General features: G+C 40.5%; 1 protein-coding gene across 1 annotated transcript in view; it reads right to left on the bottom strand.

Moving 5' to 3' along the window:
- MNAT1 (MNAT1 component of CDK activating kinase) overlaps positions 1-23471 on the bottom strand; it is a 127228-nt gene that overhangs the window by 21321 nt on the left and 82436 nt on the right. The window contains exon 7 of the mRNA XM_074583706.1: positions 17389-17510. Within this exon, the coding sequence (XP_074439807.1) occupies positions 17389-17510 (122 nt within the window). The remainder of the gene's footprint in view (positions 1-17388; positions 17511-23471) is intronic.

Raw genomic sequence — 23471 nt, 5'->3', positions numbered from 1 at the left:
CCTAATTAAAGGCAGCAGAGCAGAGAAAGATAATGCATATGACGTGCTTAATGCAGTTCTTCAGTTAAAATGTAAATGAATAAATACATATCAGCATGGTGGGTAATGCAGGTGTTGAAAAATTTTCCCTATCAAAATGCATTTCCTTGTAATCGACGGTTACAAGCAACTGGACCAGTACTGCAGGTCTCCCAGATGGCAGCCAGGAACTGGGAGCACTCACTAGATGCATAATGGGAAACAACATCAGGGTGTCTGTGGACCTATATTTCTCAGTTTTTAAGTCCATGAAGAGCATGGAAGAGCATATCACAGAAGAAAAACAACCACTTTTATTTGAGCATGGATCTATTCTGAAGTAAAAGGCTATATTCTACTCACCAAAGGCACTCTGACTTTCTGGTGAGAAAGAGGGTTTGGTCAAATAAAATTTCTTTACTAACTAAAATAAAGCTAATAATTTCTAGTGAGTTGGTCAAGCACAGTGCATCATGCCTGACAGGCTGCTGATGTGATTTAAGGGAAGAGAGCAAAGGACCATATTGATTTCTCCCATTAGTAGGACAAGCACTCCGGTAAGTTGACTCTAAAGTAGCTACATAGAAGTATTGCATTATCTGCCACACAAGTGCTAAGGAGGTTTTCAAAGACTTAAATAATATTTTGGCACATAAATCTACTATGGGCTAATGAGATGCCCTTTGTGACTGAGAACTTCTTGTTACTACAAAGGTTCTACCAGCTGGAGCCATGGAAGAGCACATACCCCAGGAGAAGCAGAGCCGGCTCTTCCCAGACCACCTCTGTGCTATTCCAACACACACTGGAGCACACGCAAGTCCAAGCTGCCCTAGAAGCCATCTCAAAAGTAGTCCCCACACACACTTTACCACGAGTGTAGCTTCACATAATTTCCCTATAACTCTTTAGGGAGGTTCAAGCTGTATCAGTGCAAATTCCTCACTTTTTGTAGAAAAAGTACATTCTATTTTTTCAAGAAAAAAAAAGATTTGGCACAATTTCTGCAGGTATGCTATGGATCTCCTTCCTGCGTTGTTCGTCTTTTTGCATCAGAGTTATTATCCTTTAATCCCACTAGAGTGCAAAAGCTCCCGCTATATGCTCTGTCCATTTAATGCACTGCTGCTGAATATATTCCACACTGACCTATGGATTTGTATAACCAACACGGGTCTCAAATTTCTTCATCCCAAGAACTAACACATGCATCAGTGACTTACCTCAATGAAAAGGAAAGATCAGGCTCACCTTCAGGTTTATAACAAAAACAGCCAGTAATTTTTTTTTCTTAAGGTACTACATTCAAATTAGTTTCATAGGTTCTACACCAAAAAAATATTTAAGCACGATTTACACTGATAGATCTCAAGAAATAAGTGTAAATGGGGATTCATCATCCGATGAGGTATTTTCCCTACAGGGACCTCATTTTATCGCAGTGATACTCAACAACTTTCATCTACGATTTAAAAGAAAATATAAAAGTCACCCCTTGTAAAATGCACAGCTGTCAAAAAATCTGAGGGGGCTGGGAAAATAGATAAATTATTCAGGGTAATCTGTAGCATTTACTAATACGGACTTCTTCCAACTAGAGACAGCTTAATAGCAAAGGTCATGCAGCTAGGAGCAAAGTACACAGGTCACAAAGAACAGAGCACTACATAAATTAATTAATACTGGAAACAACATAGACATAATGGTGGCCAACTTACAAAACATGAGCTCTGGTTACTTCTGTAGCTAAGGAGGTGGATACATAACACACAGTAATATCAAGCAGGGGAATGGGGAGACAAAGAGGGAAAAAAAAAAAAAAAAAAAAAAGGTTTACACGTGGACTGAAACCAAACTCCAAAGGTATTTTGGTGCTTAATTGCCTTTCAGGATTTTAGTCACCTGACTTAACAAAGGCTATAGAGGAATCTGCGATAGGATCAGATCTGATCCATCTCTCTGCACGGGCGGTCTCTTCCTCTGCGGCTCTGCAAGCACCTTTCCAAACAGCACACACTGCTCCATGCGCCAATACATCCTTTTACATTAATGCCGCGTTTCCAACACCTTTCCTTCTCTAGTCTGATTATCCTAAGCTAGTATATGTCTTTCATCAATTCAGAGCCTACAGTCCATTAAAACTCACAAGACGGACTCTTCATTCAAATAGTTGCTCTAGAAAATGTTACCTTTGTCTATTCAGTATTCAACCTGGTTTTCTGCATAAGTTCTCTGAGCATTAGCTTCTCTCTTCTGGGGCAAAACACCTATCTTCAGCTGCAGTTGCTAAAACAACCAATGCATTGACATGCTTACATAAACACCTAATGATACGACAGCAGTAACAATAAGGAGTTATTGCATTGTAAATGTAAAATGATATATAATGATATACGCATATACACATATGCACACACGCACACAAACATATATATCAATAAAATCATTCCAGTAGAAATTACAGCCTTTCTGGGTGCATAGAGCATGCCCTCAAAGCAGCTACTCTTGATGCCCTAAGTCATACCTTCTTCTTGGAAGAGTTAATAGTACCAACGCAGTTTCTTCACCACTTTGCAAGGAAGTAGGGAGTTTTGGGGAGCTCTCATTCCCCCCTACATTTACCTCCACCACGTGGCAGCTATTCTTCTAGGAGCATCCAAACCTTTTACCAGAGGAAAAGCAAAATTTTCAGATGCAGCTCACTAAGAGAAAATGTAATCAATGAGTTTATGTGTGGTTTGGAGAAAAGGGGGGAGGAAAGAAGGTGATGGGACTCAAGGAGCGCACATGCTTATTTATATGTCTTTTTCCTAGAAATTTTGCTAAATTCAGCTTGTCTTCTGAACCCTTTTTGTTTAGTTTGACTTTTTTTTTTTTAACATCAGAAGTATTTTAAAGCCTGTCTTTTATTTGCATTTCTTGCTTTTCATATTGTTTTTGCTTTCTTAAGGAAACTGGCAGCTGAAATGCTGTTCTAAAAACAAGTCACAAACATTTAGCAGTGTTGCCATTTCAAACACCAGACTCAGCTGAAACTGCAGTGTGGTAAGATGGTGCTGTTTCAGCTGTTGGAGCCCTAAGAAAGGGAAAAAAATGCTGAATAAAACCAAAATACAAGTCATGAGTCAACAAAAACTCTGGGATTTGTTGCAAATCACCATCCTTCAAAGCAGCCCAAAATAGAGGATGCACTATTCTTGAAAACACCAGCAGCCTGTATTATCACCTCTACCCAGCCATTCCAGCTTATGTGGTCCTCCCTAAGTGGCAAGTCCTTCCCAGTGCCTAACACTGATATTTCAAAACAGAAAATCCCATTTTGCAGATAACAAACCAAAACACTAATGGGGAAAATAAAAATATTTTTAAAAAGGAAGAACAAAATAAAAATAAAAAAAAAAATTGAAGGTCAGGCCTGTAAGGAGCTTAGATGTACGACCGATGAAGATTTCAGGAATTTGACCTTACTAGCCTTCCCAAGCTCAGCCAAAGACAGCAACGTAACGGGGAAACCAACTCCTTCTCCAGAGGTCTAGGCTAGAGCCCTGCTGTACTCACCTGTCACCGCTCAGCAGGACTGCTGGGCAGATGCTGACACTTACATTAAACTCCATTACTGCTCCGCTACTCCCGTGGAAACAAGAGGTGCGTATACACATGAGGAAGGCGTGAAATAGACCCATATACGAGTACTGTGATCGTGTGATACTGAAATCTCATGTATTTGCTATCCCCATTAACAGAGTATTTTTCTAAGAGGATAAAAATAACATTAAAAGAAAAGACATTGATTTTCTTTTCTGATCTTAAATTCTCAGGGCAGACAGCCTGTAAAACCTGCTACCATAGGACATATAGGCAGTTGATCTTAGCAGATCGCTCCAGATGGTTTTTCAGAATTTCTGTTTTGAAATGCAGGAAAGTCAACTAGCAGCCTGTAGCTCCCAGTAAAGCCAAATACCTACTAAGTCAGCCAAGCTATTACCCAAACAAACAGCCTGCAGCATTAGTGCCCTGCTTCACTGCCGCAGCTCTCTGTCACAGAGGTAGCCACATTCCTTTGCTCCATTTGCAAACATCCCTGAGCCATGTTGAGCACACTCCTCAACTACATGAAAGTGCCTGTGAGCACAAACAGTTCATCCGCTGCGTTGCAATGCAAAAGTAGTATCCACACATACTTCCCAAGGGTGGGAACATTAAAGGAACTTCTGTAGGCCTAAACCTATTCCTACCGAAGCCACTACAAATCCTCTCTGCCGGGGATGGGAGCAGAACTGGACCTACCTTGAGCTTTTATTTTTATTTTTGGCTCTCATGTCAAAAGTAGAGACAAAAACAGGCCAGGGAGCACAAGAACTTCCTACAGCTCTTAGGAGAAGGCAGGGAAGGAGTGTGGTGGCGTTAGCTGCAAGAACATATGAAAGCAGTGAAGAGGGCAGTTGCGCTGAGTTATCATTACTCTCATCTCCAGGGTGAGTACCAGCTGTTACGACACTACCGATTGCTCATGTGCTTGTAGAATTGGACAACAACAGTTTTATATGTTCTTCTGCTGGTCCATGCTTTTCCAAGCACATTTAAGGGCTAGGTAAATTGAGTAAATATAGCAGATCTAAAAAGTCTATAGATCACTTCTGGATGAGCGAGAACAAGAGGGCAGTTTCACAAAAATAGTAACTTTAGTGACTGCTCTTAGACAAAAGCCAAAAGATCAAGAAGGATCCTATGGCCTGGACGGCTCAAGGCAGAGTACTACTCATTCACAGCAGACTCTTGAAAGCAAACGCCCCTATTGTACTCACGCCTTCCCAACAATACTTGCTTCTCTCTTCTGGTGAGAAAAAAGCAGGATACACCTACATCATGGAATAAGAAAAAAAAAAAAAGGGCAAAAAAAAAAGGCAAGATTTTCTTTCCATATTTCAGATTGTTTGCAGACTCTGTATCTGTGAGACTTTTCATTCCAAAATTAACTGTGTGCTGAAGAGAGTCTGGAACAGCAGAGGCTTTATGCTTCCAAGTTTTGAGATGGCCTCAGAGTGCAGATCTCCTCTCTCATTTCTGGAATACTTTTTGACAATTAACAGAATCAATGACCACAGAGCAAGAAGTCTGTCCAATCCATCAGGGCCTAAATGTGAAAAGAGGAGGAGGAGAGACGGAACCTTCTAACGACAGGAAGGGGAGAAGAGGTGTAGGTTTTTTTTGGCTTTATTCATGAGCATTTCCTCATGAATTCTGGAAGAGAATCAGGAAATAAAGATAGCAGCCAGAACTCCCCTTTCTCCATCTTTTTAAGGGAGAACAAGACAAATGCAGCAGTAGCAAATAAAGGAAACACACAAGTAACTTTCACTATGCAAGGCAGATGCTACCCCAGCACACAGAGTTGGCATAAACCCATGGTATAGAGGTTGTTTGGGAAATTCTTAATAAATATTAAAAACATGATTATGCTGATAGGTGCATTTTTTCCAAAGTTGATGGAAAAATTAAAGCATGGGTTGATGCTCCTGAGAACAGAGCAATCAGTAAGATTCCCAGGTTTCAGGGAAAGAACAGAGATGGAGAAACTACCTGTCATCTTGAATCTCTATTAATGTCTACAGACTCCAGAGAAGAGCACCTGCATTGGAGCCAGGACCACAGCACTTCTTCTGTTCTTCCAGAAAGGCTCCCCTGACTTTTTGTAATGAGAGAGCAGAGGTGCCTGGACACATGCCTAGTGGACTAATGCCAGCAATAGCCAAGACATGGGACCTCCTCTTTCTACAGAGTTTGCCCTCTTCTCGTCTCCCCTCATCACAGGTATATGCATTGCTACTACCCAGCCTACAAAGACAGAGGAGAAGGAAAGAAAAGAGACTACTTTGTTTGCAACAGAAGGTAGTCCTCGTGCTGTGAAGTTACACAGAGGAATAGCTGAGAGCAAGTGAGCAACCACCACCCACCTGATATCAGTAGGGCATCAAGAGCATAGAGAATGTGCTCACCTTAAGCAGCATCTTAGAAGAAACACCACCTCTCCATCAGGAGAGCAGCTGACTGGATCCCTAAGCAAAAAACCTATCCCTGCAACAAATCTGGATTGATGAGTCATTAAAAAGTGTGATTAAAATAGACTACTTTTTTTTTTTGGTAGAAACATTTAAAATATAGAAAAACACAACCACTTCAAGTACAAAAGTAAATAAGCATGTAGCAAGTGTATTACATCAACTTCAATAATAAATCTAACCTGCTAATATTTTCAACACCATACTTTGTTCTCATGCTTTTGAATTACTCTAACACTATTTTTAAACAAATCTTTTCACTGAAGAAGACATCAATATATCAAAAGTATTTTTAAACTGATGAGTTTCCCCTTTTGCAAAGCAATTATTTTAGGTACTGAAATTTTAAATACTTAAAAAAAGGTTCCCATGGCTCCCTCCACTTTCAAATGACAAATATCGGCAATAGCTCGATTTAAAACAGACGAACTGAAAACCCCAAATCAACAGCATTTGACTCAAGGAAAAACATCAAATATTTTCAAGCAGAAGAATTGAAAAACCTACTCTTACTGAAAGAAAAAACTATGTACGCACACCTGCTGTTCTATCAATCTAAGCAGGAAACCATTTCACTGCTGCATCATAAGTAGAAGAAAAGTGCTTATTAAAACATTAATCACAGTCCATTATATTCTGACTCCATGCCAGAAGTTCCCATTACATCACTGAAAATATCTATTAACCAAAACCTGATTCTGACAAGTTACAGAAGTGTAGTGTTTAGGATTTAGTAATGTAAAAGTCAGTTTTAGAAGAACAGTTACACAATTGATTTTGCAGTGGCAAGCAAGTATAATTAATTGTTTTTGTGACATTTATTACTGCAATGGGGTTGATTTAACTGGTGTTTCTACTGTAAAATTATTCAAAAATTATTTCAAACTTCATCTACTTTTATTAAACACATTTATTGTGAAGGTATTTAATACCCGGGGCTGGCTAAACAATTTTAAAGTGTGCTGGATATACTAGTACATGTAAAACTGTATTGTCTTGTGTAAATATGGGCCTTGTTTAGAACCACGTCTCACAGGAAATTATGCCAAATGAAAACCATCTCCCCCTCTCCTCTCCCACTGAAAAGGATTTATGTTTTTACATTTAATACCAGTTAGGTAAAGAAACAAAAATATGGTGGCGTTACCTTCAAGCCAGAGCAATAGCTCATCTGTGAAGTCCGATTATGTTCGGCCCCCTATTTTGTTATTAGAAATGTGGCCTAACTCGAATGGAACAGAGAGAAGCGAACAACTCAACCTCTTCTGGAAGCCTGGTACTACATGGCTTGTTCACCTAGAACAGTTTTCAACTGTTAGCAACTATTAGCAACGCTTTAAAACCAAAGCCATGACAATCAGTTCCTAAACGTGTGTATATAATCTCCAGCCAACCAACTTCACTGCAGGTACTTCCCTCAACCCCCTGTAAGCAGCCCCACTAAAAAAAATAACAAAACACCGCAAAACAAAAACAGCAAACAGTAAAAAAAGCCAAAGCTATAGAGCGTAATAGGAAATACGTATTATGTCCCTAACGCAAGGGAGGAAAAAAAAGGGCTTATTTTAAAAAACGCTGAATTAATAATTGCCTCTGTTGCTGTAAGTTTAGTGTCACCAGTCTTCCTAAGACCACTGTTTGTTCAGGGGCCAGTCCTTTCTTTCTCCGCTCAAGTGGGCGCTGCCGCGTGCTCCGGGTGCGCAGACAGACAGGTTTACTGGCCTCGCCATGGGGTGCACTGGCTGAGGCAGAGCACTGTGTAGATGGTACCGCAAGCCAGCATCAGCACCTCCAGCGAGCTTATGGTGGGTGTCAAGCAACCGTTCAACACCTCAATCATGTGATACAGAGGCTAATTTGAAATCAAAGCGGTGGATGCTTATAAATCAATAGTATTTAGAGAATTCATGGATTGTACCTCATTCTGCAAATACCGGCATTTAAGAGACTCGTGTCGTTCAAGCACCTCATGTTGTTAGTGTTTATGGTGGAAAAAAAAGGAGTCCAGAACACACAAAGCCAAGAACAGCTGTGCTTTTGGGGGTTTTGTTTGTTTGTTTGTAAAAGGTTTGGGTTCCTCTTTTCTCCCCTTGACCCAACATACTTGAGTCTCTAGCTACAAAAGACACCTGAGACACCTTTTACCTGTCCTTGGACATCCAATTTCAAAGATCCAAAGAGCTTCAGTTTTCCTCTCCTTAGTTAAGTAGTACCATGACACCAGAACTAATGCAGTCTGGCTTCTGACGGCTTAGTCCTGTGGGTGCTAACAAGCTCCAGACGATGCTTTTCTTGGGCAATTAGGACATCTATGAGGTGTCTCACTCCATGCAGTTTCTCTCGTGGCTAATAAGTTATAACCTTTCCAGGTTGCCTTTTGGTCAGTCAAGGTACTTTTAGGGTCCCCTCTCCATATCCAACCACTCCTTTTTATGCAGCAGCTAGGGTCTTAGCTACCCCTGAGATCCCTGCTGCTCCACAAAGTGTGACCGCAATCAGTGAACAGATGCACAAACTGCTGGAATGGAGGGAGATATAAACTCCAATTCTTATGGGTGTGTAAGACTTGGATTTATTTTTTTTTTTTTAAAAGGAAACCAGGAAAAATAAAGAAGAGAACACATGTGATCAGGTGCCATTAACTCTAAGGAACGTTCTCTAGTTACACTTTTCCAAAAAGTTCCTCCAGTGTGATGTAATCTGGGGGACATTAGCGTTATTATCAAAATAAGAAAGCAGAAACTACCAGCCCAAACCTTAAAAATCTTGCCATCCATCATATCAGGTGTGAGATCGGTTACATACGTAGGATCAAATTTATGAATGGAATTACTGACTTTGGCAAATAGCATGCTCCTCCAGGAAGACATCCCTCACTCCTACCACTTAGCACTCTTCAGAGAGAGAAGCTTTAGACATTGTTGACTCCTGATCACTGTGAAAAATACTACTCGTCAAGAATAAAGCTACAATAAAGCTATCTGAAGAGGGTTAAAGAATCATGAGCAACAGGTTGAAAAGTTGCATAAAGCTTCAAGCAAGACTCCCCCATGCTTCTCTCTGCCTTTTCAGGAAACTTTTAATTCACCTTTTCAGTCACTTGATACCTGAACACATAAATTTCATTTGGAAGGCTGCTTTACAGCTATGTTTACCAGTGTCAGAGTCAAGAAGATGCATCATTTCTGGCTTTATTTTCCCCTTTAGTGGTCTGTTTTGCAGGCTGTCCCACTCAGTCTAACTATTTTCACTATACATAACTCCCCTGCTTGAAACAAGCGTTGAAGAGTCTAGGAAGCCTCTCCCTCTTCCTCTTTTTCAGGCTTCCTACTTGCGTTTTTATTAAAATGGATTTTTACAAATGCCTTAGAGGGCAAATTCAAAACAGGATGCTCCTCACCTTTCTACTTCAAGTACATCTGGTACTAAATAATTAATTTAAAAGATTGTCCATCCAAACAGACTCTTCAGAAAACCATGACAGCTTTTGCCTAGACTGCCCCAGAGCAATTCCTTGTCATGTCATCTCTCTGATATTCCTTACAGCCAAGTACAAACCATGAGCGATGCTCAGATGTTGGTCAAGAGCTGAAGCTTTCTCTCAGCAGTGGTCCTCCATGAGCTCCCATATTCTCTACGACCATCATTGGAGAAACTTTGCTCCTCATCGCTAAGGTGTTCCTGCCTCTCTAGTCTAACACTGGGCTTAAAGAAAGCATTTTGGCACTCTGTCCTGGGAAGAACTACAAAAGCTGAGGACACTGATGCCCTTCTGTTGAAGAAGAGATAAGCAGGAAGGATCACTCCTGCACATGCAAAACGTATCGTTTTTCTACACAACTACACAACTCCCAATGCAATTATACGTATGGGTGAGGAGTCAGAGGAAGACTCAAAAAGGGCAATACAGTGCAGGAGGAGCAAGGTAAAAAAAAAAAGTAAAGAAAAACACTGAGCACAGAAACTACTGACCTCAAACTTACCATATAATTTCAGAGAAGGAAGAGAAGACCTAAAATCTAACTTCTACAAAAATATATTTTGCTAAGCTGATAGAGGACAACTAAGGAGTAAAGTCTGTGGACATATAAAGTCACAAGAGAACCATACATCAATAGTGATATCAATGCAGGGGATGAAGAGAAGGATAAAAGCAAAGAAGGGTTTTCAATAAAAGATAAGAAATATCACAGACCATCGGGTATTTTTAAGTGGCTGGTAGTAACAAGGCTTTGATTTGGTGAGACACAAAAGACTGCAGAAAATAGGGCATTTGGCCCACACGATTGCAGGATGCCTCCTACCACATTATAACCCATCTGCAGACAGCTCTGCTGACGCTTTCAACTGTCTACTTAGCCTCACTGCCTCTACATCTGCAGAGACAGCTCAGGGCTCGCCTCCTACCAACTTTCAATAATAAAGGCAATATTACCGTCCTGATTTTTTTAAGTAATTGTAGATATTTACTGGTTAAACGTGTAGTACAGTTTGCCAGGCAATTCTCCATTCCTTATGCTAAGACTCTGAATATTTTTTTCTTCATATTATATGTATTTTAATAAATGCATGATTTAGTATTCTGCAAGCCCACACTACAAAAAGACTATTCTGGAATAAATGGTATAATTACATTTCCTACAGTGACCTTGTAATCTCTCGAGTATTTATTCTAGACTAAACAGCCTTACTCAGCTGCCCTGTGTCTGATTGTCGATGAAAGAAGCTTGTTTGACAACTGCTTCGAGCAGAAACATATTTTTTCCATGATTGCACGAAAAAGTTAAAAAACATTACCAGACCAGTATTCTGAGTACAGAGACTCATGTTAGATCGATGAGTTAATTTTGAAGCCAAACGCCAACAAAAACAATTACTACGGACATTCTGCTGTCATGGCCAGCTTTTGAGGTTAATTTAGTGGTACATATACAAGTACAGCCAACTTTACATATAAGAAACTACATGGTGTATGCAGGCGTCCTTCTTTGTTTCTTTATATATTTTCCATATTCTCTGCTTTTTATAACCCTCCCGAGACCTTTTACAGTTACAGAACCCACACTATACCCACAGGTGGGCGGGCAGGAAGCAAAAGTCTCCGTTTCATAAGCAGTCCGCTTTTAATATATTCAATTGCTAATGACCTTGACAGAAGAGCTCCATGCAAAACACCATATACTACAGGGTGTTGTTTGAAATGTTCATAGACATTTTTGCCAGAAAACTGATTTCTTAAACAGTAAGATTTCAGACGGCGCTCCTTTCCTCGATTTCCACTCAGTTGGAAAAACTGGTGCTAATCTACCTCCTCTGTATTAAATTTGCGTCCTTCCAAAAACCTATGACGAAACCTGTAGGATTTCTACAGTACACTAAAGCAATGCAAGAAAGTTTCTACATCAAACCAAATTAAGATGGTTTACACACAGTTCTGTTTCCTTGTTCCATCCTCTCTTGAAAAAGACAGCACACTTAGCCATATTCACCATTCCAAAAAAGTGTACCCACGTAGTACTTCTGTTGTCATTCATAGGTTTTTATTTAATTGTTCGTGATAAAATGAGAAAAAATGCTTCACTTTAAAAGGCTGTATGCAAATGGAGCTGTGTCTTCAAAGCAGTAATCACTACTTACCTGATAATTCTCATTCATTAGGTGCCTGATTCAAAACACATTGCAGCCGACAGAAATCTTTCTGCGGAGGATCAGGCCCTGCAGCAGGAGACACTGGGAAATTCAGACCATATGCCTTGGTAGCCAAGAGAATTCCTGCAAGAAGGAGTGCAGCCCTCTACATGCTCTCCAAAGCAAGACAAACTTTCCTTGCTCTTACTCAATCTTTTGACTCTGACTACTGAGCTTATTGAGAAACTATATTCTATTCAAAGGAGCAGAATGAATTGAGTGTTCAAAAATCAATGGGCCAAAGCAGATCAAGAAAGTCCTTCATTTGCGGCTTTTCTCGTTTTCCAAGATTCAAGAAATATCTGCATACCCCATGACAAAGAGAGCAGATGTGAAAAATCACCTGCTACAACTTTTAAAGCCCAGTGGTCCTGTCACCCATTCAAAACCAATTCTCAGTGATTTCACTGCCTTGAACTTAATGCAGACACTGACAGGATTTTAGCAAAAACTAATCTGGACAAAGATCAGATCAACTATGGTTTAAGAAGAGTTTTGAGAGCATCCTTATTATTGCCTCACTCAAAAAAAAAAAAATCACTATGATTGACAGCAAAGAAGTTACACAAGTCATTTCTAGATTAAGTGCCAGAACTCTACATGTGTTTCAAATTACACTACAACACTGTACAACAAAGAAATATGCAGAAATTTTCCACTTGAAATGAAGGTTAAAAATTAAACACTAACAAAGCTCAAACAGATATGAAATCCAACCTCCTCATCTTAATTCGAAATTTAAAATGACTGAGCTGTCCTACACTAGCAAAAAAAGGAACGAATCAACGCAGTTTTTTGTTATAAAAAGCACAGTGGCCTGAAACACATTTGTTATATGTACAGACTTCCACAGCACTCTGATTTTGCTTCAGTACTTACCCTCAACTCTTAAAATGACATTTTGCTTAGATTTAACTTTTAAGTTATCAAGGTATATTACCTATCTCCATTAGATTAGTGTTCACCATTGAAATTTATTTTTGCATCATATTTAAACATGATTAACTGATTAACTGGAGTGCTCCTAACAATGGGGTTACACATGAAAACAAATTGATAGATCAAAGGGAAGTCACATTCTTCCCTAAAGAAAAGCAAAGATTTTTGGAGCAAACTCAATTTTTTTTTATACACACATGTGTATGTCCAGGCTGTATCTCTCCAGACAATGCTAAGGAGGCAAACACAATTTTATTTTAAGCAGCTCAGGCTTGACTTGATTACAAGGTCTGCACAAGAGCTCTCTGTTAAGGCAGAGGATTTTTAAAGCGGAGTGCAAACAGAAATTTTTAGTCTCGTAAATTACCTCTATTTTGTAAGAATGGCAAGAACAGGACTGGTGCTGTGTTAAGAGTAGAATCCACTGTAGATTACAAGAGACTGTTTCTGAAGTTTGAGATGTGAAATTTACACATCTTTACCCAAAATGTTAATCACATAAGCAGATTTTCAATTTATGGTCAGTTTTTAAGTAGCTTGTGTATGGCTCTTCCACAGCTGTAAATACTTGGTGTGATAACGCTGTGTGGCCGCTCCTGCTAGCCATACATACTTACAATTAATGCCAAGAATGTCCATACATTTTTCAGGACCTCAAATAAACATAATTTTGATCCTTGGTGGGGGGGGGGGCTGGGGGTGGTTTTGTTTTTTTTTTTTTGTTGGATTTTTTTTTTTTTTTAATCAAAACTACATAACAAACATACATTTTAAAAACAACAAACTAATTTCCATCCCCATCCTGTTTTGGTTTTTCACTACTTGGCATGTCAGAGTTTGTTATATTTTTCATTTCTTTTGTTTTGCAGTAAGAAAAATCCAGACCTCCAACCACACAAATTCAGTGTGCTCAGCTAAAACACTGAAAAAAAAAAAAAAAAAAAAAGAAAAAAAAACACGCTTTTTTTGCCCCTCTTAGAAAACCTCAAAGTAAAGTAATTGCAGTGAGTGGCTGAGCATCCAGGCGCTCATGCTCTCTCTCTTAACCGCACACCTCCTCTCCCCGAAAGCCATGGTAGGTCACACAGCCTTGCAATGATTTTGGCAGTTCAATAGATTTGGACCGATTTGAACCAAAAGATGACACTCCCCACTTTACTCAAACTACACCAACCCAACCTTGTCTGGTGACGGCAGAAGCGCCAGTAGCGTCTCGACAAGACAGAGCTGTCTAAACGTGGCTCGCATCAGCAGGTTGCCTTCAACTCCACCCAAAAGTGACAATTTCCCAATGCACATCACTGAACGCTTCAGTAATTTAGAGTAGTGACCAAGTCGCGCAGACCCAGGACTACTGGTCATTACAGAAGGACATGCAGCTACAGAACCTGCCTCCAGGACAGGTACGTTACAGTGACCAAAGACCCCACTTTTCTCCAAGGACAATACCACAGGTCTGGGAGACGTTCTCATACGTGGCTTCTCCCCTTCTTCCTTTCAAGTCACATTTCCATTTGACAGCTGACAGGCAGGAGCTGGCCTCACAGGCTGAACACCCAAAGTGACCTTTGCCACCCAGATCCAACCAGCACCAACCTGGCAGGGTCAGTGCGTATTCACGGGACTATCAGCCACCAAGACTTCCTCGTAGGAACCTCACAGACATGTAGTCAAGGGAACGTGTATCAGAGGCTGGCTCCGGGAAAGGCTCACTCCCCCTGCCAGAAGGTTAAATACTGTCTACAAATTAGTGTAATACATATTGCTCCCAGAAAGCCATGCAATTCAGGATTATCGCCTATATTTCATTACTTCAAAAAAATCCTCTTGCACTAAAAAAAAGGGTGAGCCTCCCTGAAGGACACAAACCCCTACACATTACACGAAACATTTGTGTTGGGGAAAAAAAAAAATAAGTCTATTTATTCATTATTCTCAGATTTCCAACACAATAGCAAAAAATGCATCATATGGATGTTAATGGATTTTTTTCAGTAAATGGAAAGAAAGAAAAATTACAGCCTCAAGAGAAACTGAAAACAAATTTCTAAAACCAGTTTGAACATAAATTTCCTTTTTTGCAAAACATGCAAAAACCATACAGACGAGCAGCAGGAGAATGCAGAATCAAGTTTATTGGACTGTATGCAAAATTTTTTTGTAAAGCCTAACGAGCAAATAATACAAGTCATCTTAAAAAACAATTTTTTTTAATTATAAAAGATCCCTAACAAATGTTCTAAATGATCCCTTAAGAATTCTCCCTTTTTCTTGCTCTTTGCTAGAAACCTTCTTGCCAGCTGTCTCCCACGTTACAGTAGTTTACTAAGAAAGAAAAGCAACACTGATGCTGAAACCTAAAGTGAGTCTTGAGAAGGTAAGAGTTTAAGATTTGAATATTCAGAAAGCCCACTCTACCGAGTGTTTTGAAGATAATAAACTGTATCTTAAAAAAAAAAAAAAAAAAAAGAAGTAGTAAATAAAATTATGCTACCAGAAGTGAATTAAAAGTCTCAGGCTGGCAGTGTCTTTGCAATGATTCTGGCTCCAGAAACTCAGATGATGACAGCCTGCACATTTGAGGGAACTATTTAGCAGCAATAAATAGCCAGACTGCAAAATTATTAACGAGAACATGAAAAGAAGGAAAAAACAAACAAACAAAAATAAATTCAGAGTTAACCTGTCTTTATATGAGTCCAAATGAATAGGAAACTAAAAATCTTTAGCAGGAGTGGAGAACATTGTGCCCAGCTCTTCTGCCTCACCCAGGCAGCTGTATGCAGCTGCCTGAAAAAACCCAAAGCAAAGACCGAGGCACATTAATTGAGCGTTCATCATCAACAGGAAATGCGCATGAGTTCATATAAACACAGAAACACAAATATATAAACGAATAGCCTTGCATGGTTTGAGGTATTTCAGACACCCCATGGAATAGGGTTAGAGTTGTACCGGCTGGGAACCCACAGCATCGATATATTTGTTTTGGAATTGCAAACAGCCTCAGGACTCAGAACTCCTCCGGTGGGCACCACCAACCCACCCGCACACCTCCCCTTGTAGCCCAGCCACCCAGCACCCCTGCCACTCTTAACTCTTTCATCACCTCCAGAGCCAAGCCCTTCACGCTTGGAGGGGTAAAACGACACGTGTGTCAAAGTGTCTCCAAGAAAAGGCTGTGAGAGTTGTTTGCAAACCCTGCTCCAAATATGCTCGCGTACAGATGTTGTAACACAACTGCAGTATTTAAAGGATTTTGTTCTGCAAGGTGGTAGGTTGCCTTCAAACCAGTGTCAGGCAGTTAGATGGGATGGACACAGATAGCACAGGGTTCCTGCTGGATCTGGACATCAGCACTCACCTTACAAGGGCACAGTCAAAGGGACAGGGACTGGGAATCCTCCCTGCACGAGTCATCTTTCTCCACCACCCAAGTATTTCCATTCGTGATGAGGCTTAGGGCTGAGAGGGCCTCAAAGCTCCCCTCAAACTGGGGGTCCCTCACAGCTGTGCTTCATTCAAACAGGTGGTGAAGGCTGAGTCTGGCTCTGCCGGAGTTTAAACTGCTAACAGATATTTGGTCTCAGAAGCTTGATAGCAGATAGTGAAAGTTAGAGGCATCAGGAGGACACACAGACAACAAAAATGAAGACAACCTCAATTCCAGGCAGCCTTGAATTTTCTGAAGCACCATTAGGTTGCTTATTTATTTTAAAAATAATAATAACAATTAAAAAAAAAAATCTATCTACTTCTATCATTTTCTGGATGAGATACAATTTCTCCTGTGCCAGTGAACTAGTTGGGATTCCTGTTTGGATTTCAGTGGTCTCTGAAACTGCACACTAAAGTGTCTCAACTTTGTTCAGCACTTTGTGGCTTCAGTTTTCCCATATTGTACAGTCAAACGCAAACAGTTATTTTTTTTAAACTCTTTCTTGCCTTGCCAGTCTGTGCATTCACTCTGCCGCTTAATTTTCCAGCCACTCTGAGTGCTGGTGACCTTGAAAGTTAGGCCATGACGAGTTGGGTGACGCTCACTATCCCAGTAGCTACACATTTTCAGGTGGCATTCAGCTATGAACAGGTCTCTAGAGAGTAGACACGTCACTTTTGGACTTCCCAGCCTCCATTACCCAGGTACAGCAGGCTCCCAAGCTCTCTTCCAAACACGGCTGCACGCCAAGCTGCTGGACCAGCCCTACATTATATTTTTTGACAAAGTTAAGCTCTGTGCTTCATTTCTCACAAACGCAGTTTGACTGTAGACAGCAGTCGACAAGTAAATCTACCCTTTTCCATGGCAAACAGCCCAACTTTAATATTTTTACTGGCTTACAGCTGGGTAAATTAAGCCCCAGATTTTTATTTATTTATTTTTTAATACCGTGCAACTGAAAATGAACAGCTACTTCACTACGACTGCCAAGGACAACCTTAAAAACACTAATGCAATCCAGTCCAGCTCTCAATAGATCTATAAAGAGTAGAGGACCAAAAATTTCAGCTTATCCACCCAAACAAAATGTTGGTTGGGCAGGAAGTCTAATATTTCGTTAAGATCCTTAAAAAAAAAAAAGAAAGAAAGAAAAAAGACCCCTACATGCTGGCAAACTGAAGATGGTTACAGTCCCAGCTATAATGCCATGAAATGGGAATTAAAACTTGCTGTGTTACTTACCCCAGCCTTCCCAGCATTTCAAGATCTGGAACTTGTGGACCATATGTCTCCACTTGCAGAGGCTGATACTCATACAAAGCTTCCTCTAGCTTTTGAATGGGAGCTAATGAAATATGCTGACCCTGTTTAAAAAAAAGAAAAAAAAAAGTAAAAGATTTCTACATACTGGGTCAAGGTTTTGTTTTGACTTTTTTAAAATGCAATGCAAGAACAAGCTTATACCATTAACCTGGTACAGACGAAGACCATCCCATTAAGAACATACTGTCTACCATATCACTCATTTCTTCACGATTTAAATATTTTACTGGGATCTACAATTTGGAAGCAATGTTTCATTAGCTATAACCGTTTGGACAAGTTAGGAGGAAAGAGGGAAGTTTTACTGAAAGCAGGCTTACCATTAGACAGTGCAGCTGCTTCCAGCATCACTAGTAAAATCATTATTAGGTAGAAGTTTTGTGTATCAGAAGTAATATCAAACAACGGTCTCTCAGCAACCCTATTTGATTCTGTAATCAATGATTTCCTGAAAGCCCTAATTAAAAAGGGAAGCCGCTTTCATTTCTCTCTGCAAGTTTTGTAAGCTCCCACATATAATGGCTCTCAAGATAGACTTTTACGGTGCAATACAATTAATTCATTCAGAAAATTCCCATTTGTTTCATAACTAAAAATATAGAAACACACAAACATAAAACTTTCATTCCAGATCACAGATTCATAGAATCATGTAGGCTTCCAAGACTTCCTTTACTTTCTGCAGGTTTATAGTACACTTAAAAAGCTATCTTTAGACTTGGTCTACTTGGTCTTAAAATACAAATATACAATATCCATAAGCATAAAAAAGTAAAGCTAGATTGCCTTACCATTTGTTATGAACTGCTAAAATCTTATACGTGTACAATATAGCACCATGCTGACTAATATACGTATTAGTTAAATATATCAACCAATATGGGGATGTGGCCAAGCTTTTCTGTTTGGTTTTCAAGAAGAAATTGTTCATACACAAGTAAAAAGATTTTAAATTTAAGCTCATATGGAATACCTGAACCACACAGACATCCGTAAACCCTGCTGAGATATTTGGGTCAAACTGGGGCATGACCTGCTGATTCACTTGAAAGGGAACGCAGCTCCTCACAGCTGATACCCAAGGTATGCTATTCCCAAGAGAATGCAAATTTACCAGCAGTCACATTTTCAGGTCTAGAACACTAATTTTTGCATCTTCCATCTCGGTTTATACTTTTTGTACCTATTCATCATCCTCCATCAGAAACAATTTGGTACCTTGCCACTATCATAGATTTTTCTAAATAAGTAGATGCACAGGACAAAGTGTAGATAGTGAAACAAATAAGCACATATATACAGTATTTGAAAGGGATTTTTGTGAGCATTTTAGCATTGTTTATAGAAAATATTTAAGATAGTCACATTCCACTGATACCACTGTATTGCAAAATGTCAAGCCACATCTCTTATATTAAACTTGTACTGCGTTGTATATTGTACAACAGAAGAGAAAACGATCATTCTTAAAGTGTGACACAACAGAAAAAAACCCCACCACTAGACTACTGTCCTGGTTCCAGGGGGAACAGGGTTAATTCTCCCCAGGCTCCGGCAGGGAGACAGGTATCCCACCTCATGTGAGCCATGCCCAGCCTGGAGCCGGGCGGGCAGGAAGTCCCTGCTTGGAGATGAACTGCTGGTGGATACAGTGCAGTTGCGACTCCTTTTGGAATCTCCATAGCTTTCCCTCTGAAAGGGGGGGCGGTGTGTGCAATGCAGGTGCTCCAGACCACCGAGGAACAGCTAGACAGTTTCACCCCCCCCTCCTCCAAGTCCCTATCACTCCGAGCTCTCACAAAACAGGAGACTTGTGGCTGGAAAGAAGGGGTCAGGAGGATATGAGGTAGAGCCAAAGTTAACAGATGTTGCTGCGTGACATTCTACACTGATTTGTTGATCTTTCACACAGTTTCAATTTTCTACTGTATTCTATGGTGCTCACAACAATTAGCAGCAGCAGCAAAAAGACAGAGCACTATGAGCTCCCCCGAAACAGCCTGGCTTCCCCTGTAGCAACCGAGCTTCACATCTGCAAAACGCAGGAATTTAGGAAAGTAGTGGTATTGTTTTTGTAGACATTTTGTCTGCAACAGGAGATCGGAAGCTTTCCACGGTGTAATGCTGTGTATAAGCCTGGCTCCCACTGGTGATCACTTACTGAGCTCCATGTCCCTGGGGCCACTTCTGTAAGCATCTACTCCCTCAAGTAGAAACGAAAGGCTCCTAACCTAGGACACTGGGTTAAAATTAACTAAAGAAGGAAAAAATAAAAGTCAGTAGAAGGGGCAAGCTGTTAATTAAATTTGTGGTTGAGGACCGCAACCTTTCTGAATTTGGAGCATGGATATTTTTGTTTAGAGAGTTGCAGAAAATAGCTAAGAAAATTGAAGATGTAAGTTCTTGAGATGTACTCTCATGGAGCTAGGCCGATCTCTATGGAAATACCAGCAGCTCAAGTTTTCCATTGAAATGGCTCTGTGTGTGTGTGTCATGAGAACAGATAGTTCTGGCCTTTTTCTGCACTGCCCAGGAGCCTGGTAGGGCTGCTGATACTGTTACGGTGACAGTCTCCTGAAGACAAAACACGGTGAATTAAGTTCTCAAGTCAGCCATGAGTCACTCAACTTTCATAGTTAGCATATTGTTATTTCTGGGCCACAAACTGTTGCTGAAACATTAAAACCAGGCAACCACACATTATAAAAAAACAAAAGTAGGAAAAAGGAGGTTAAAAATTCAGCTTTAATCCCACTTCATGGTACTTTAAGATACAAATGCAAGGTCTTTTTATATTGCTAGAGGTGGTTAATTTACAATCTGTTCATGTTCTACAAAATATCATACTTTGTAACTACATTCACGTGGGCATGTTACACCTATTGTGAGATTAATTTTTAAATAAGACTTCTAGATTTCAATTTTTAACAATATCTTTATCTCTAACCAAACCAAAGGGAAAGACATGTCAACATTTTACATGCGTACAACATAATCTGGTGAGTGAAAAGTCTCAGTCTTCCCAAATCCAGAGCAATTTTCTTCCAGCCAGAGAAAAGAAAATTCAGTTTCAGGCAAAAATCAAAACCATGATAATTATTTTGGGAAATTACTTGTGCATGGAAAAAAGGAGCAGCTCAGATTGCAGGAGCCACATCTCTGGAGGGCATCACCCGAACAGCTGCTTGCTGTTAGTGGAGTTGCCACTGGTGCGTTCCTAACACTTTTTTTTAAACGAGAGCAACTTCTGGCGACATTGGCCAAGAGACATGAGAAGGCTCCCAAAAAATGGATGGCGCTCATCGCAAGCCTCTTTCACCACTAGCATTTATGCTGCTACAGATGCGCATCTCTGTCTGGGGACTCCTGGGAGAATGGGATGAAAATGTTTCATTTGTCTTCCTCTCTTTGTGACGTTCCCAAGGTGCCAGAGGTCAGAAGGGATCACGACTGTCATTCACACTCAGAAATCAACTAGGAACTGCAAGGGAGCTGCCTATGAATGGTGAGGAGGCTGACTGGTCAGCACGCCAGCTGTATGGTGGACACTGGTGTATACCTTATGGGGAAAGGCACAGAGCCATGCCAAGACTTTTCTGTGAAGTGCAGTACTGCAGAAACAATGCACTGTGGTGGCCCAGAGAGCACAAGCAGAACATCACAAGAAGAGCAGCGTGTAGAAACTGTCCATCCTTGAGCTGGTCTGACCTCATGTCCAGCACAGGCCAGGAGATTTTGTGTTCCTGTACAAAGCCCAAGGACTGGCAGTTCAGCCAAAGCATCTTCTTTTGAAAGGCATCCAATCTAGACTTAAAGATTTCAGATTATAAAGGTCCAGGCACAACCCCTAGGTAAGTTGCTCCAATAGTTAATTATTTTCACCTTTAATTATTGGCAGCTCTTTTCGAGTTCATCAAGACCAGTTTGAAAGCATCGGCTCTCTCCTACATCTTTCTCACCTATGTACTGGGCCAAGGTGCAAGCGTTAAGAACCAGTACATACTTTTACACAGCAAAATAACTGCATGGTTTGTGTCCAACCAGCAGACCTGCACCTCAAGGAGACTGTGCAGCTGTATGACACAGCTCATTTGTTTTCATTTCCCAAAATCACAACTTCAGCTGATGGACTTTGGCAACGTGGATTACATTCCACTCAGCAATGCGGAAAGAAAAAAAAACAACCACGACTGGCTGTTGTTCCTGCCCTATAACTGTCTGGCCTTTAGGTAAAGGCTTTTTCCTATAAACTGGATTTTAGTCTGCCTTGATTTGGGAAAGGGTTAGATGGAAGCATAAGAGTTACAATATACATTCTCATCTGAAAGGGGCTGAAGCCTGGTCAAGCCGCGCAACCACGTGAGCTCTGCAGATGTTTTGAACAGGCGGTACCTACACTGCCAACTCCTTGCAATGCAAAGTGCAGTGGTGTGGCAATGCGTGCTCCTGAGCTCACGGGCTTCCAACTTGTTCAGCCCTGTGCAGATTACACTGCAGTCACAACACGGTATGGCACAGATTGGTGCAAAAAGGCTGGGATGGAAACCAATGACAACTTACCAGTGAAAAGTTTTGCCTTTACTCTTTTCACTGATGTTGTGGTAAGGTATATTTACAGCAACTCTTGTTGAAGTTCGAAGGTTCGATTTGACCAATATGATCTTAGTTACAAATCATTTGACCAGTAGCATCTCAGTTTTGTGTCCCTGCTCTGAGTGGTCCCTAGCCGTTTCATAAAAGACTGCCATAAAAGGGAGGCAGTTGTGTTACTTCACAGACATCACAAGAGACAATAACTGTTACTTAGGACTTACACAGCACTTTTACAGATCCAGAAACCGCGTTACATCTACGAGGTAAGACTTTTACGTTTCCTGTATTCCACCTAGACAGCCAGCCTTACCTCTTTCCAGCATTAGGAGGCATTTATCAGCATGTTAAAACCAAAATGAAAGCAGTGGGTCCAAGATCCTGCTTTTGCATTGCTTTCTCCTGACAAACTTAAGATCTGACGTTGTGGTCAAGAGTGTGTATTTCTAATTCCCCTTGGATGCTGTAATGTTTGTGTAAAAGAAGCTGACAGTATCCAAACGGAGATAGAAAAGGCTTCCAAGAACACAGACAACAGATTTTCCTGCCTCCTCTCCCTCCCACCCCTATCTTCGTGACATACAAATTTTTTTTCTGGGATTATTTTAGGCACCATAGCTGTATATTACACATTGGAATGTATGGAACCACAAAACACATTGTTAATTAGAAGGAAGGCATTTGCTTATCCTCATGACTTTGTTTACGTAAAAGACTGCACAGCAATGGGTTTGTGAGCAACTCATTTTCCATTCATGTACTGTATGGTTTTAGATGAGGGAAATACAGGATTAAATTAGGAGAGGGGATCAAGCAATGTCTTTGCACTACAAGTAAAACTGACTGGCTGATTTACTTTTCACTATCCTAGATATGCTGTTTGAGGCATCTCTCAGTTTAAATAATAAGAAAACAAAAGCAGTAGCCAATTTTTGTTTCAGACTGTGTTACAACATGGCATTAAGGAAAAAAAAAAAGCTATGGATTACATCCAGAGAAGAGTTGCCCTTGCAGTGACAAGGAGCTTATTTTAAACAAAAACCAGATGTCCTTTTAGGAAAAGTCACAGCTATTAGAGCAACAGAACTATAGTGTACCAGTGCACCTTTCACACAGGGGTTTGGGGAGGGACTCTTGGCAAACGCCAGGTATATCTGTATCTGCCTGCTAGCAGAAAGAGGTTATTTTAGCACACAGAATCCATAAATATCAGCTCAAGGTGCAGCATCCGCACGTCTTCCCATCCTGCTGTCTCTCCCTTTCCATCTCCAATACGACACTGCCCTTCCTTCACCTCCTTCCGTCGGCAGCAAAAAGGAATAACAACTGACAGTCTTCTCAGAAATCTCTCAAGTGCCGAGGAGGAGGAGAAAGGCGACTGACACCAAAAATGCACTAGAGTAGGGGAAAGA

The sequence above is a fragment of the Larus michahellis genome, chromosome 4 (assembly GCF_964199755.1).
Source record: "Larus michahellis chromosome 4, bLarMic1.1, whole genome shotgun sequence".
In the NCBI taxonomy this organism is placed as follows: domain Eukaryota; kingdom Metazoa; phylum Chordata; class Aves; order Charadriiformes; family Laridae; genus Larus; species Larus michahellis.
Note: the sequence above shows the minus strand (reverse complement) of the source record. Positions and strands in the feature narration are given on the sequence as shown.